At 40.6% G+C, this 13,713-nt stretch overlaps 3 protein-coding genes across 8 annotated transcripts in view; 2 read left to right on the top strand and 1 right to left on the bottom strand.

Moving 5' to 3' along the window:
- pqbp1 (polyglutamine binding protein 1) overlaps positions 1–886 on the top strand; it is a 2,956-nt gene extending 2,070 nt beyond the window's left edge. Inside the window, exons 5-7 of one of the 2 annotated variants that reach the window (XM_020611807.1) lie at positions 1–19; positions 110–167; positions 503–886. The exon at positions 1–19 is cut by the window's left edge and continues 152 nt beyond it. In XM_020611807.1, the coding sequence (XP_020467463.1) occupies positions 1–19; positions 110–167; positions 503–653 (228 nt within the window). In that variant the 3' untranslated portion in view covers positions 654–886. The remainder of the gene's footprint in view (positions 20–109; positions 168–502) is intronic. The other variant, XM_020611806.1, reaches the window with a different exon arrangement.
- An 84-nt stretch (positions 887–970) lies between these two features.
- gpkow (G patch domain and KOW motifs) lies at positions 971–6,959 on the bottom strand. The gene is given in 13 exon segments (XM_020611809.1): positions 971–1,199; positions 1,292–1,377; positions 1,908–1,977; positions 2,377–2,497; positions 2,679–2,844; positions 3,584–3,716; positions 3,845–4,049; positions 4,601–4,647; positions 4,650–4,709; positions 5,552–5,637; positions 5,748–5,801; positions 6,157–6,326; positions 6,537–6,959. Coding segments are annotated over 13 exon segments (1,518 nt in total). The 5' UTR covers positions 6,728–6,959; the 3' UTR covers positions 971–1,070.
- A 327-nt stretch (positions 6,960–7,286) lies between these two features.
- magixb (MAGI family member, X-linked b) overlaps positions 7,287–13,713 on the top strand; it is a 39,023-nt gene continuing 32,596 nt past the window's right edge. For 4 of the 5 annotated variants that reach the window (XM_020611801.1, XM_020611804.1, XM_020611805.1 and 1 more), the window contains exon 1: positions 8,122–8,378. In XM_020611801.1, coding sequence (XP_020467457.1) covers positions 8,296–8,378 — 83 coding nt within the window. In that variant the 5' untranslated portion in view covers positions 8,122–8,295. Of the gene's footprint in view, positions 7,845–8,121; positions 8,379–13,713 lie in introns of those variants that run through there. The other variant, XM_020611802.1, reaches the window with a different exon arrangement.

The raw sequence follows: 13,713 nt of genomic DNA, 5'->3' as shown, positions 1-13,713 counted from the left end.
TACAACAAGAGCAAAAGAGGTAACGTCTACATCTGTTTCAGGCTACACAAGCATTTTCAAACTGATGGTTCTTTTTACATGAATAGAGCTTATTATGTTCCACTTCCAGGAAGAAAAGATGATGAGATGGACCCCATGGATCCAAGTGCTTATTCTGATGCTCCAAGGTACAGTATCTACATAGAGACTCACCTTAACACTTACAGGCAGGTCAGCATCACCACTTAACGTATGTTAATAATGAAATGCATCTTTTCATTAGCCCCTCTTTGCCTGATATAATGCCTGTCTGTCAAACTCCGTACACCGGCTGTTTACATGACAAAGCAGGGATGCTCCTTGTCACTATTACATGATCGGGGTATTTGTCTCAGATTTGAAAAAGCTTGTCCAGAGCCACAGTTTTCTGATTTTGATGTGTAAAATTAGTGTTCCCCTTTAAAGGTATGAGCAGACTGTAGTAGTTCCAACAGTTTATTACAACATATATTCATCTTTACAGGGGCACGTGGTCAAGTGGCCTGCCCAAACGTAATGAAGCAAAGACAGGTGCAGACCCCACAGCGGCGGGGCCTCTGTTCCAGCAGCGGCCGTACCCCAGTCCAGGAGCCGTGCTTCGGGCTAACGCAGCAAACCAACTACCCAAGGAGTAAGCAGAGCTCCCACTAAGAGAACGACTCACAGAGACATGGCTTGTCTTCCCGTTCACTCATGTCACAGAATGAAATCTCTGAAGTTTTCTTTCCTGTGTGAATATGTCAGAAACTGAGTACTAAGCTTTTGTGCAGCAGTGCATTCATACTCTTGTCAAACATATAGAACAGTTGTAAATATGTTTTTATATGACTTAAAGATTGACCCTCTTGTTGTTATTAGGGGCATTAGTGAACATCATTTGCTAATTAAATATTGCAGTGAAAATGACTTGTTCCAACTTTTGACATTTTATTACAAAATAATGCATTAAAATCTCAAGAAATCCATCATTTTTAAACATTACAGAAACAATATTTATGGTAATATGGGATGGGGAAAGAAGACAGATCATGGGAATTAAGCTCAGCAGTGGGTCAGTGGTCAGCTGCTCCTACATAGTGACAAACAGCGTCATAGTCTAGCGTCAGCACTTTCTCCTCGTATTGGTCGAGCTGAACCATCGCTTGGCACTTGTTCTTGTCCCGCTGGAGAATATGGCCAACCTGAGCAGACAAATGTGAAAACAGTGATTAGTAAGAGTTAATCACATTTAAATGAGTACGTACATGTTTCAGGAAAGATGATCTTTGCTCACCTGCCCCCTGTGTTTACCCAGTACAACCATCACAGAATCGGAATCGCTTTTTGGGACAATGGTTTCCAGCATGTCCTGCTGCACATCTGCCCACGAAAAAAGAAACAGTGGGTCACTGACAGAAGAATTGTTGTTACTGTTAGAACATTAGTCAGAGGCAGAGTGGTTTATCATAGTTCAGCAGCTATTACCTTTCTACACTCTTAGCTAATAAGGAGCTGATAATATGTTTCCTGGCTTAGCTTCAGACATGGGCGTGGTACTGATCATCTCACCTAATATGAGAAAAACAACCCCCAACATACCAAAACGACAAACTGCTCCATTAAATTCCTAATAACTGCTATGTGTTGGATCTAAAAGATCAACTGACCTATTCCTTACTTTTTGTTTTGTACTATTTGTTTAATAAATGTTCCACTTATAAAATCTTTATCCAGAGCAAATCTACAAGCTTATTCCATGGTTTTTATCATAACACTGCAGCTAGCCAGATATAGGGTGAAGATTAACGGGTATGGTTCTTACTTTTCACATACTTTTCACATTTCTCTTACAACTCTATTTATGGAAAGAAAAAGCCGCCACAAGGAGCGAGATAGCACTAATGACACACCGTCTAACAGTCTTCCCTCTTCAGTTCGGCACACACAGGTAGTCGGTGCCAGGACATCCTCCACACGCATCTAGGTGAAAATGAGATGAATTTCATGAGCCGCTGTACGACAGAACCCTGACATTTCTAATTATTAACACCATGCAGCCAAACATTAGGTGCAATATTCCATCAGTGTTTCTGTGACTGCACTTTTGTTACCCTGTTCCCAGTATGTTTTTTGTTTTTTTTTTTGGACTGCTCCTACTTTAGAACTGTGTAATTAATCAAAAATAATTCATCAGAAATTTCCACCATATACTGACATACATGTGTAAAAGTAACAAGATAAGCCTGGTGAGTTCAGACAGGATGGCTAAACATTTCCTGGTCCACAATAAACCACAGAAATTCCAAAATCCTAAGGAGGCTGCAGCAGGCCTAGCAGTTTATACAAAAGAAAGACTGCCAAGGTGATTTCTATTAGTACCTTAGAGTTGTAGTACCTTCCCCCTTTGAAGGTTTTATCTATAAAGCGAACTTTTAAGTTTCTCTGAAGCCATGAGGGGGCAGCTGGTGGTCGCCTCGATTCTTTAACAGGAGGCTTCTCCCTAAAGGGGAGACACGAGAAAAACAAATATATTTACTCAAAGAAAACACTGATAAAATATTAACCAACTAATGGGTGGAAATGAGAAACTGCTGTGCCAAGTGTAAAATACTGGTCAATAAGAAGCAAAAAGCACATTGTTGTATCATCATTGTTTAAAGGAGAACATGAAGGAAATGTACCTGTCTTGACTTGATTCTCTGTGTTTCCTCTTTCTCTCATCTTTTCCTTTGTCTCTTTCTGAAGACTTGTGTTTTACCTCATCACTATTACTCCGCCTGTCTTTCCCTTCCTGTTTCTGTCGCTCCTTCTCTTTCTCCTTTTCTTTGTGAGCTTTACTGAGGTGACCTGGTCAGTGGACAAACGGCGTTACTGGCAAACAGTCAAAGCACTGCAGCTGTGTGTGAGCAGTTGGGTTTTCATTCTTGGAACAAGGCGCTTTAGATTACTGAAAATACAAAATGTAGCTCCATCGCTGTTGTGTTTTTCTTGAAGGCCGAAATGTTAGTAGACTAGAGAATGAACCTGTTTACCACAGTCAGTGCTTTACAGCCGGATGTTTTCACAGCTAGTGTTTGGTGTATAAAATATCAGGAAATAATGAAAAATGTCTCTCAAAGCCCAAGTTGCTCGTTCTGTCTGACCTACAGTCCCAAACTAAAAACTATGCAATTTACTAACAGAGAAAACTAAGACAAATATTTATAATTTAGAAATAGCGCCCAGAAATTGTTGCAGATAAATCTGTCAATCAACTAATCACTTTAGGTCTATTCACAGCAGCAGGATGCTTCAGATTTGTCCCTTCAGTTACTCAACCTAATGTGGTTAACTTAAAGTTACCGGTTATTTCTGCTTATTAAAGCTGTATTATATTGCTGTTGTCATGATATACATGTAATAAAAATCATATTGTAAGTTAAAATGGAAAGAGGGTAAACACAAATTTGGTATTTGATGGCATCTGACCTGACCAAAATGGACTGGAAATACAACCTAATTTGGCACAAAGTAAGACAGAATCAAAGTTCATTAGCATTCAGGTTATTTTCTACAAAATATGTGCCTGTTTCTATTTGTTACTCACTGAGGTCTTTGCTGTATTTGTCATATTCCTTGCGCCCGACCAGTTTAATTGCGTACTGGCTGACTGTCACAGTCTTGCTGCCGATAGCCAGCTTCACCACAACACGAGCGTTGTCTGGATCAATGCCTTCAATCTGCAGCCCAACAGGAAATGTTAGGGGTGAAGTCAGAGAAAACTGTCTATAGAAATAAACTAGGTAGTTGTGTGAGATCTTACTTCTGTATATGGAGCATGCCAACAGACATTTCAGATTTACTGTACCTTGCCATACATATCTTTATGTGGCCCAGACTCCACCAGCACACAGCCCCCAGGAGCCATCACTAGTTCCTCCTCCTTCCCTCGCTCCTCACCTGGCTTGGGAGGACGCTGATATCTGCTGGGCTCCAGGTCCTTTATTGCTGAACGATCTGCTCCAAGACCCAAACCTTTTGGACGGAACTGATGTTCGATTGGCTTCACATCTCTGTAGCAGACAGGGAGCAAGTGTTCAACAGCAGTCAATAAACAGAGATGACAACGTGTGCAGGATGTGTAATAGCCAGTTTAACAAATATAACAGATCCTCTCAACTGCTTCCCCTTACGAAAAACAACAACAGTTTCCATTCTGTTACATAGTTATTACTGCTCTTATGCAGCTGCAGTGTATGATATTGTTGCATGTTAATGTGATAGTATTTTCTCAAATAATTGATTGATGTTTAGTTTAGGAAAAGTCAAAAAATAGTGAAAAATGTTCTGAGAGCTCAAATGTCTTGTACGGGTCGACCAACAGTCCAAACTCAAAGATGTTCAGTTTACAATCAGATCAACTGAGTAACAAATCCTCATATTTGAAAACCTGGGGCTAAACACTTTTTAACATATTTGCTTGATTAAATAACTTAAATAATTAATTAAATTTTGTTGCCAATCATTTTTTTTGTAGACTAATTGTTTCAAATTTGGACACTGTTCAACATAATGTGGAATCAGGAGAGGAAATGTTAAAGTAAGTTGTCCATTTGCTGCTTACTGTTTAAAGGTGTGTCCAATGCCTTCCCCTTTCTTCCAGCCCATCCCCCCTTCAGCATAGCAAGTCCATAAGCCTCGACAGGAATGCTCTCATACTCCGCCTCTGTTGACTGACGAAGACATGCAGTGGTATGAGCTGTTTGGAAATCCAGAGGCATACATTAAATGTTCAAACAAAAAGGAAAAACAGAAGCCACAGTCTGCATTTAATGTGCATCTGGACTGGGAGGTGTGTTTCTGTAACATCTGAGTTCCCAAAACACTGACTGACAGCAAAGCAGTTTTTGACACCGGTCTTATTCAGCCTTTTGTCTCCAGGCTGTCAGAGTCAGGCCAGGCTGATTAAAGTCACCCTGCCCTGCCCGGGCCACAGCAGCCCTCATCAGAGCAGTGGTTCATTCCTCATCTCTCTCCACTGAAGGCTTCCCTACGGGGGAACCTGGGACCCCAGTCTCACTGGGTAGACTGCATTATGATAAGGTCTAGGGCACAGTGAGCAAGTTTCCCCTGACTCCCATGTTTTAGTTACATCTAAAGTGACTGAGAACAGATATAGGATGACAGTGATGAGGCATGAGGCCTCTGATGAAAACAAATAGAAAGAGGTCTCATTGGCTGCCTGCATGTCTCTAAGGAGAATGCTGACGTTTGTCTGCCACCAAAGACTAACTGTACTGTCAAAGTCCTCTGTGCCCAGATGCATGTGCTCAACTGTGTATGCACACAGGGGTGTTATTCTACTTAGTTGACTGTCAGCACTTTCACACACTCAAATTTCATTCACCTCTGACAGTCAAAGACATTTTGTCCTGTCAGGCATTTTCATATGCTCACTGAGATGCTTCTCTGGCAGGTTATATTTACATCTTCACGTCCACTGTAAAAAAGAAATTCACGTTCCCAACCACAGATTACAGAGAATAGCTATCCCTCTGTTGGTCTCTGTACTTACAGATTCGGGCCAAAGATCCACGTTTACATGGTTTTCATCCTCAAAGCCCTCAGGCACTTTGTTTTGCATCAGCAAAGGGATGGTGACGTCCATCTCTGTTGGTCTCTGTACTTACGGATTCAGGCCATAGATCCACCTTTACATGGTTTTCATCCTCAAAGCCCTCAGGCACTTTGTTTTGCATCAGCAAGGGGATGGTTATTTTCTGACTGAGGGCCATTCTGCCACTGCTCAAGCTGTCTCCGTGAATCTACAAGCATGAGTCAGAGAAATATAAAGAACTTTGTTATGGAAGCCACTATTAATCAATCTCCAAGTATGCAATACACAGCTACACACACTAAACGGTTTTCCACATACAGTTTTATGCACCCCTTTGCAATATTTAGTGAGGAGTACTGACTTTCTGTGCACATGCTATAAAATGGCTACTGTTTGAGCTGTTCTATCTTCTTAAGTCATAAAATAAAAAGTAAGGCTAATATTAAAAAAGGCTCAAATTTCATGGCTGTTTGCTGCAGGGTGATGTGTTTCCTTCATTTCATGTCAAAGACCAGCGATTTTCTGGAGTATTAACCAGACCTTTCATACATCTGTATACACACCTTCAATGAGTTCTTTCACAGCCTGAGACTCCACTGAGTCGCCGTCTTGGGTTGTCGCTTGTGTTTTGCCTGTGCTTCCTTCACCCTGGCCCGCTCGGTCCGGTCTGTGCCAGTGGCTCTTCTGGATCAGAGGGATGATGAGCTCTTTGGGTTTCTCAGGCGGGTTTGAACTGCAGAACAAACGGAAGTTAGCGAGCTAGTAACCGGGACCACGTCATAACGAGATTTACGTTTAATGGTAAATACCATTAAATACTTCACATTAGCAACAGCGTATAATTACTTAATCAGTATCCAGTTAGCTATGTTAGCATGGTGACGTAGCTATTACGCTAAAACTGAGGTGGCTATACAAGTTAGCACTAGTATACGTAGCCTACCGTTGCAGTTCTTTATCAATTACGGTCAAGTAATCTCTGTCATCTTTCTTGGTCACAGCTTCGCCAGTAGACGGTTTGAATCTACTAAATGTTTTAGTGAATCCAAACGACACGATCGCTGCTTTTCTTTCTCCTTGGTTCTCGGTAACAGCAGACTTTGAGGTGACTCTCTCTTCTCCCTGCCACGCCATTATTGTTTGTAACCCAGAGAATAAGAGAGAGGAATTGTGGTAGTTGTAGTTTTATTTCACCGCGTTTAGTTTGTTTCTGTAGCTACAAATGACTACAATTCCTATTAGGCATCAAAATCAAAGCTACAACGACGCAGAGCGTAGGCGTAGAAAGGTTTTGAAGCACACAACTAAATTTTATTTGAATCCATTGCGGTACGGGGAGCAAACGAGGCAGAAGACAAATATGTACAATTAAGTGACAGCAATATGTGTGTCTTTGATAATACTGAATTCAATGAAATTTTTGGATTTAGGCTAATTGTCAGAACAGTCGTTGAAAGAGTCTTACTACAACTAGCCAATTTACATTTGTCATCAATGTATTTTTGACATTTTGGTAATTATATGGATCAGATTTTTTAAAAGTTATTCTTAGCGTTATTTTCAGGCTATGACCTACTTGCATCATATGGCCTTTTAGCCCCAGCTAAAGGCCTACATTACCCATTGGGAGTAATAGCTTTATTCAAGATAAAGTCACAGGTTTATAACCTTAAGATTTATTGCATAACATTATTATTCCTGGATACATATTGCAAATTAGGCTCGAAAGACTTATAATTAAATGACGTATTCACGCCTTTGAGCTACAACTTGGATATAAAGTCCTGGTTGTAAATTGTAGTCTAAGCGAAAAATGATGCTGCTGATGCAGGTACAGGGAGACCGAGAACAATTAGGGGCGGTACTTTTAACTCTTTTATTCCCTGCCCTACAGGCTCCTTAACTTCCCAAGATAAGCCCTCTCATTTACTTTTTTACCAGTGGATCTTTACTACTAAAATGTCTGGTTAGGAGCAGCAACAACAGCACTTTCTACTGGGCAGCAAAGACCACAGGCCTAATCTGATCCAATCTTTAACGACTGACGTCCCGCGCCCTGAAAGCACCTCGCCTTCTGCCCGCACAGTGACACCTCAGATCGGTCAAATCTATATTACAGACGTTTTGTCTTTTTGTCGGATGGTTACAGACTCAACCAAAATGTGTATACGTAGCCTAAATAATTAACCTGCCCACTTTGCCACATGAAGACCAACAGGAAGGATTTGACAAGGAGAGAGCGAACATGAAGGTAAGAAAATCTTCAGTCAAATCAAAGTCCACGACTAATTTTCCAGTAGGTAAAGACTTGACTGCACAAGTTAAAATAGCATATTTCCAACCGTGACACCACGTTGCACTGCTCAGCAGTGCAGCAGCTGCTAAATTTGTAAGCGGTCGTTGTTAGATTTGCCCGATAGAGAGAGAGAGTGTGTGTGTGTGTGTGTGTTTCCCTTTCTCTCCCCTCTCTCTCCCTCTGTACAACATCACCACAGCTCTCGCAGCATCACTAGTGTCCAAATATCCCGTCTGCCGTGCACATCGTCTCGGACTTTCTCTGGGATACGGTGCTACCATCTACTCATCACTGCATTCCCACACTGCTTTTTTTTATCACACACCAGTCTGCTGTCTTTTTCTTTTAAATAAAACAACTGGCATTTATTCAAGTACTGGTTTATTATTTCATCTCAGCCGGGTCAATGTATATAGACGCGTTCAAACGGATCCTCTTTGAAAGGCTGAACTGCTTGAAAAGAATGTGTGTGTGTCAGCGCCAAGGCAGGTGAGCATTTTCCCTAAACATGGGAAATCTGAGAATTTGTTGTGTGCAACCCAAACGTGTGTGTGGGTGTGGGTGAGAGAGAGAGAGGGTGTGTTTGTGCATGTAAACTACTGTAGTCAGCCTGTGTGAGTTTGTGTAAGAGTGTGAAGAATGTGGGTTTGTGATGATGGTGGCAGATCTTAGGGAGAGGTGTGTCATTAAGACAGATGAAGTTTACCTTTTTGTGTGATTGTGTGTATAACTCCTCAGCAGGTTTGAAAAGTTTGTTATGATGTTGTGTTTTCCCTACTTTTTCAATCTCCTGCTCCAGAAACGGTCTTAATAAAATGTAATCAGACGTCCACGTTCATGCACCTGTGCCCATGTTGCCATAAGAAGTAGACATGAAACATGCGCTCTGTAGTTCACAGCCAGGTGTGTATGCATGTGTGTAGGCATGTGCATGAGTGCCTAATGGCTCTCTGTGTGTTGTTGTTTGTTTAGGGTGTGTCCCTGCTTCACACAGGGAGCTTGTTTAGAAGTAATGGATGTGCGACCCTGACCTAATAGTGTGCATTGCACTGGGTTTGGAGTGTAGTCAAGGTTACGCTGTGAGTCTGTCATCCATTTGAGGAGACTGAGACATGTGGTGTTACTCTGTCCACATATGCTCTCATGTTGCTCTGGTCCTTACACTGTTTGATTTCCCTCTGTCTCATCTATGAGCCCAGCATCTGTTTGGCACAACAATTAAGCAAAGCCTTGTGCATTTATCCTTCTTTGATTCCAGTTCTCAGCCCGAGTTTTTAAACCGCCAGTGAGGGGAAATGCACGTTGATGTGGGAACATGACTCTGCTTTCACTGCTAACGAGAGGGGATGATGGAGTGGGGCGCATTCCTCCCCTGTCATCTGGGAGTTGTTGATTGTCTAATTATCTGCCTCCTATGTCCTTCGGCATCATGCATATTCATACTGCTGTTTAAAGGTGCGGTGAAAACAAAGTATGCATGTGTGTTCGGGGGCTGTGTTGCGCGTGTATGTGCCAGGCAGTTTACCCTTGACAGGGCAGGGCTACGCAGGCACATTCTCCCATCTGTGGTCCAAACCTTTGCTCCCAGCCAATGCCTTTGGATTCTGCAGTTGTAGCCTGCTCTATTCTTAGTTTCAACAGTTTGTGTGGAGTTTGACATGAAATTTCAGCCACAACAACAACATTCCCATGCTGGAGCTATTGCTTGTGCCCCTTTAGGCTATACTATAAGCTGAGATTCAGTTTGGATTGGTGAAGCCACTGGACGCCGACATACAGCATAGGTAGCAAATCAATAACTAATCAATGAGAGCATGTGGGCTTAACGCTTTACACAGTGCCATATTTGAAATGTCAAGAAGGCCATGAATCCATGTAGCCTTGAATTAGATCTGAATTGGACAACTGGGATCAATATCAGGTGGTGAGACAGGCAGCAGGAGCAGGCCAGGGTCACCTTCACCCACCCCTACTGATTCAGCAATATCTCTCTCACACTCACACACACATTCACATGAAGGCCTGCTTAGGTTACCAAACTGCGACCTCACAGAAATGCTCATTTTTGGTAAACTGAACCTTTCTTGCATTTACTTATGAATAATTCATTTTGACATTATGATTTCAGCCACTCTTTTATAAAGCTACTGCACCTTTCTCTGTGGTGACTCCACTGTTTTGTTTGATTTTCCTTCAAGGCGAGCACTGGCTCCATTTTCTAAATCATTCACTTTTAGTTTCCCTAATCTCTCTTTGCTTTCCCTGTTACCATCTGTCCTATCCATCATCATTGTCAAGCAGCCTTTCTGTTCTGTTTAATTAAACTGCTCTGTCTTCCTGGTGAGAGCTCATATCTGATCACAGCGAGGGTTGTAATGTGTCCTGGCAGATTGAGTAAGAGGACCTGATGTCACGCTGGTATTCCTCAGAAGAGCAGAGTGTATACAACAGAGCATGCCCCAGGACTGTGTCTCCTGCCTTGACTTTGATCCTGTGGTGTAAAGAAACCATTTTACCACTGGGAACGTCCCTGAGCCGGTGTTAACCTGTCAGGTGTGTCACTCCAGTACTCAGCAAGGTTTTAATCTGTGTCCCTTTGTATGAAGTCAACACAAGAACAGCTTTAATAAAATCACACACTGGCATAGATGTTATTGATGGTGTGTAGAGAATAGTGAATTCCATTTTCATTCCATTTGTTCTTGTTCATGTATTCACTTTATATGTAAGATGTAAGAGAGAGCAGAGTTTCTGTACATGTGAAGGACAGAGGAGGATATTTTGTGTTTTTCAACTAACAAGAATTGAATCTTTTATTTTAAATCTGCCACTGCTGTCTGTTTTGTGTTGAGAACTCCCGTGCCCTAGATTTAAAAGTGAGTGAGCATCAGGGAGCTTTAGTACACCCCGTGTTGCTCGCACCGTGTCAGACTTCGGAGGGAGAAGTCAGGGCACGCAGATAAGACGGTGAAGTAGGAGCCCGGTGCTTTTGGGCATTTTATTTGTCTGTATGCCATCCCACCAGTCTGTTAGCTATGATAAATTTAAGGTCACAGGTTATTTAAGGTACCTTACGTAGCTGACCTCCAGCACCACCCACACACTACTGATGCTGGAGGATTAGGAGCAGTTCAGTGCAGGGTTAGGGTGAAGACATGAGCCCAATGTTCTGTGGTTTGTTCCCTTCACCTGTCCTGGACTTTGCACAAACTACCTCCTTTGCAAGTAGCGGGTCAACTCACACAGTCAAATATTTCATTGTATGTAGTGTCATTGATGGAAATGTTTCAGAATGTTTAGATTTTTAGATTAGATTTAACATGTATTATAGACTACCTGCAAAATGAATGTCGCATAATGTAGAGCTGATAGAAAATTAATTGGCAACTCTTTTGAAAATGTATTCATTGTCTTAAGTAATTTTTCAATCAAAAATGTCAAACACTTGCTGGTTGCAGCTTCTCATTTGTGACGATTTGCAGGTTTTCTTAGTGTTATGTGGTAATAAACTGGATAAAACTGGAGAAAACAACAGGCATGAATGGAAAAGCTTTAGGAAACTGTAATGGGCATTTTCACAACCTAAAAATATTTGTAGGTTGCAGGCCAGTATAATAAATAAAAAAATTATGAAATCACCAATAATTAGACTTTAAATTAAAATGCACAATTTATTTGTATTATTTAGAGTTGCTACAAAGATTATTGTAATTAGCAATCAACTATTATTCTTATTAATTCATTTATTGTTTCATCCATAAATTATTATGAAAAACAATACAAATAGTTTATAAAAACACCCATCACAAGTTCCATGAGCTTAAGACAGCATCATCAAATCGCTTGTTTGCTTTGACAAATTATTCCATTTAGAGCTGAAATGACTAGTTGTTCAGTAGTTCATGTCATTTTAAAGTAAAAACTGCCAAACAGCCTCAGGCTCCATCTTATCCTTAGTCTTTGAGAAATTGTAGTGGTCATTTTTTGAGATTATATAGATTTTATTTATTCTTAATGTTATTGCTGATTCAGTTAATTTGCCATTCATGGAGCCAATTCCAGCTCCTTTTGGGCAAAAGGTGGAGCACACCCTGAACAGTTGAATGACATAAATGATTACAGGATTTTAAAAATAGTTTACAGTGGGTCAACTAATCCAAATTAACTAAATTAAATGTGTCATCTTTAGTATTAGTCATACAGAATGCTCTCTTAATGTTTACCTTTGGATGTGCAGTAACAGTGCAGTCAGTTAGTTAGTTAGAAATGTATTAAGTAACATATTGAACCATGCAGACTTTGGTCTGGTCTGTGCAGACTTCTAAAGAACCTTGAGTTCGATTGTTTATTCATTGCGAGTGCTTGCAGAGGGACCGACAAATGGCTCCCCATTAGGCAAGCTGGTCACATTCTAGCTGACAAAACACACAGTCAGTCCATCAATAATCACCAAAATTCACATTTAGAAAAGACAACTATTCAGTGCCTTGAATTTTTAGTGAACATGTATAAAATACCTAATAATCTTGCATAAAGTCACAGAACATTCAAGCTGAGCTATTTGAACAGGCTGATTTCATTATGGTAAACCTCATTTAAAGCAGAAACATAATGCGGTCAACAAAGCGAGTGCGGTTCCACTGTGGCAAAACAACAGAGGCTTTTATGAGCAAAAACCGACTCATGTAGTGAAGACAAGCTGTTCAGTGACACGAACCTTCGCAATTAGACAATCGGACTGAACGTGCCCCAGTTAGATTAGTGTAATATCTCACAGGAAAAGCTGTTGAAAGTTTCTCGTCTTTGCAGAAGTTTAACAAACTCTAAAGGACGGCATTTAGATAGACATCAGGAACATGGGGAGAGTCACGAGAGCTGACAGGCACTGTTATAGAAAGAGAAGGGAGTGTTAGAATGGATGCCAGAATGAAGGTGAAACTCGTGTCTGGTTGATGAAATTGTCTAAGTGCCATTTCAAATGGAAGTGTGTGCAGCCTGGACTTAAGTCTGCTGGAAAAATCTGTTAATACATGTTGTTTTCTTAGTCCTGCCAGCACAATTCAATTATTCACTCATCCTAATTGATGTATTTTGCTCACACCCTTTTCCTGAATGCCCTTCAAGACGCTTTCCAGTCCAGTGTCAAGCGCTGTTCCCTCTTGTCCTTGATTCGTTGCTTCAAGTTGACTTTAAATTATTGAGCTCCATGGCAAAGCTCGTCTGTGTAACTTTAATAAATTAACACCCTCGAGATCCAACCTGATTGATTTGATTGATTGATTGATTTTATTCTTTCAAGCATGTAAAGACAGTTGATATGTCAACACACATAATTTCACACATATCCACAAATGCATTATCAATTTACTTATACCTAGTACATGCTTGAATGGAGTAGGAAGAAGTCAGACTTATCCAGTCCTACCCCATGACATCATTTTACAACTTTTAAATCCTAAGCAATATCTCTAGATAAATAATTATCTTCTACACCACACAAGTAATATACTAAAGAATTATTACAAAGTGTTAACATTCTTACACCACACCCACAATGTTCCACCTGATTAATCATTAAACCTGTTCTTGCCCATATCTTGATTGACACATACCTTTATATTTATGTTTAAACTCGTCAATTCTATTACTGTGTTTTATGTCTACACTTAAATTATTCCATAGTTTTACCCCACTTATGGAAATACAAAATCTTTTTTTGGTTGTACGTATAGCATGAATTTTTAAATTTAACTGACCCCTTAAATTATATCCCCCTTCCCTTTCATTAAATACTTTTTGAATTCCACCAAGTAATAAATTGTTC

Source organism: Monopterus albus, unplaced genomic scaffold, assembly GCF_001952655.1.
Source record: "Monopterus albus unplaced genomic scaffold, M_albus_1.0 scaffold118.1, whole genome shotgun sequence".
In the NCBI taxonomy this organism is placed as follows: Eukaryota; Metazoa; Chordata; class Actinopteri; order Synbranchiformes; family Synbranchidae; genus Monopterus; species Monopterus albus.
The sequence above is the reverse complement of the archived record's forward strand: the minus strand, read 5'-3'. Positions and strand labels throughout refer to the sequence as shown.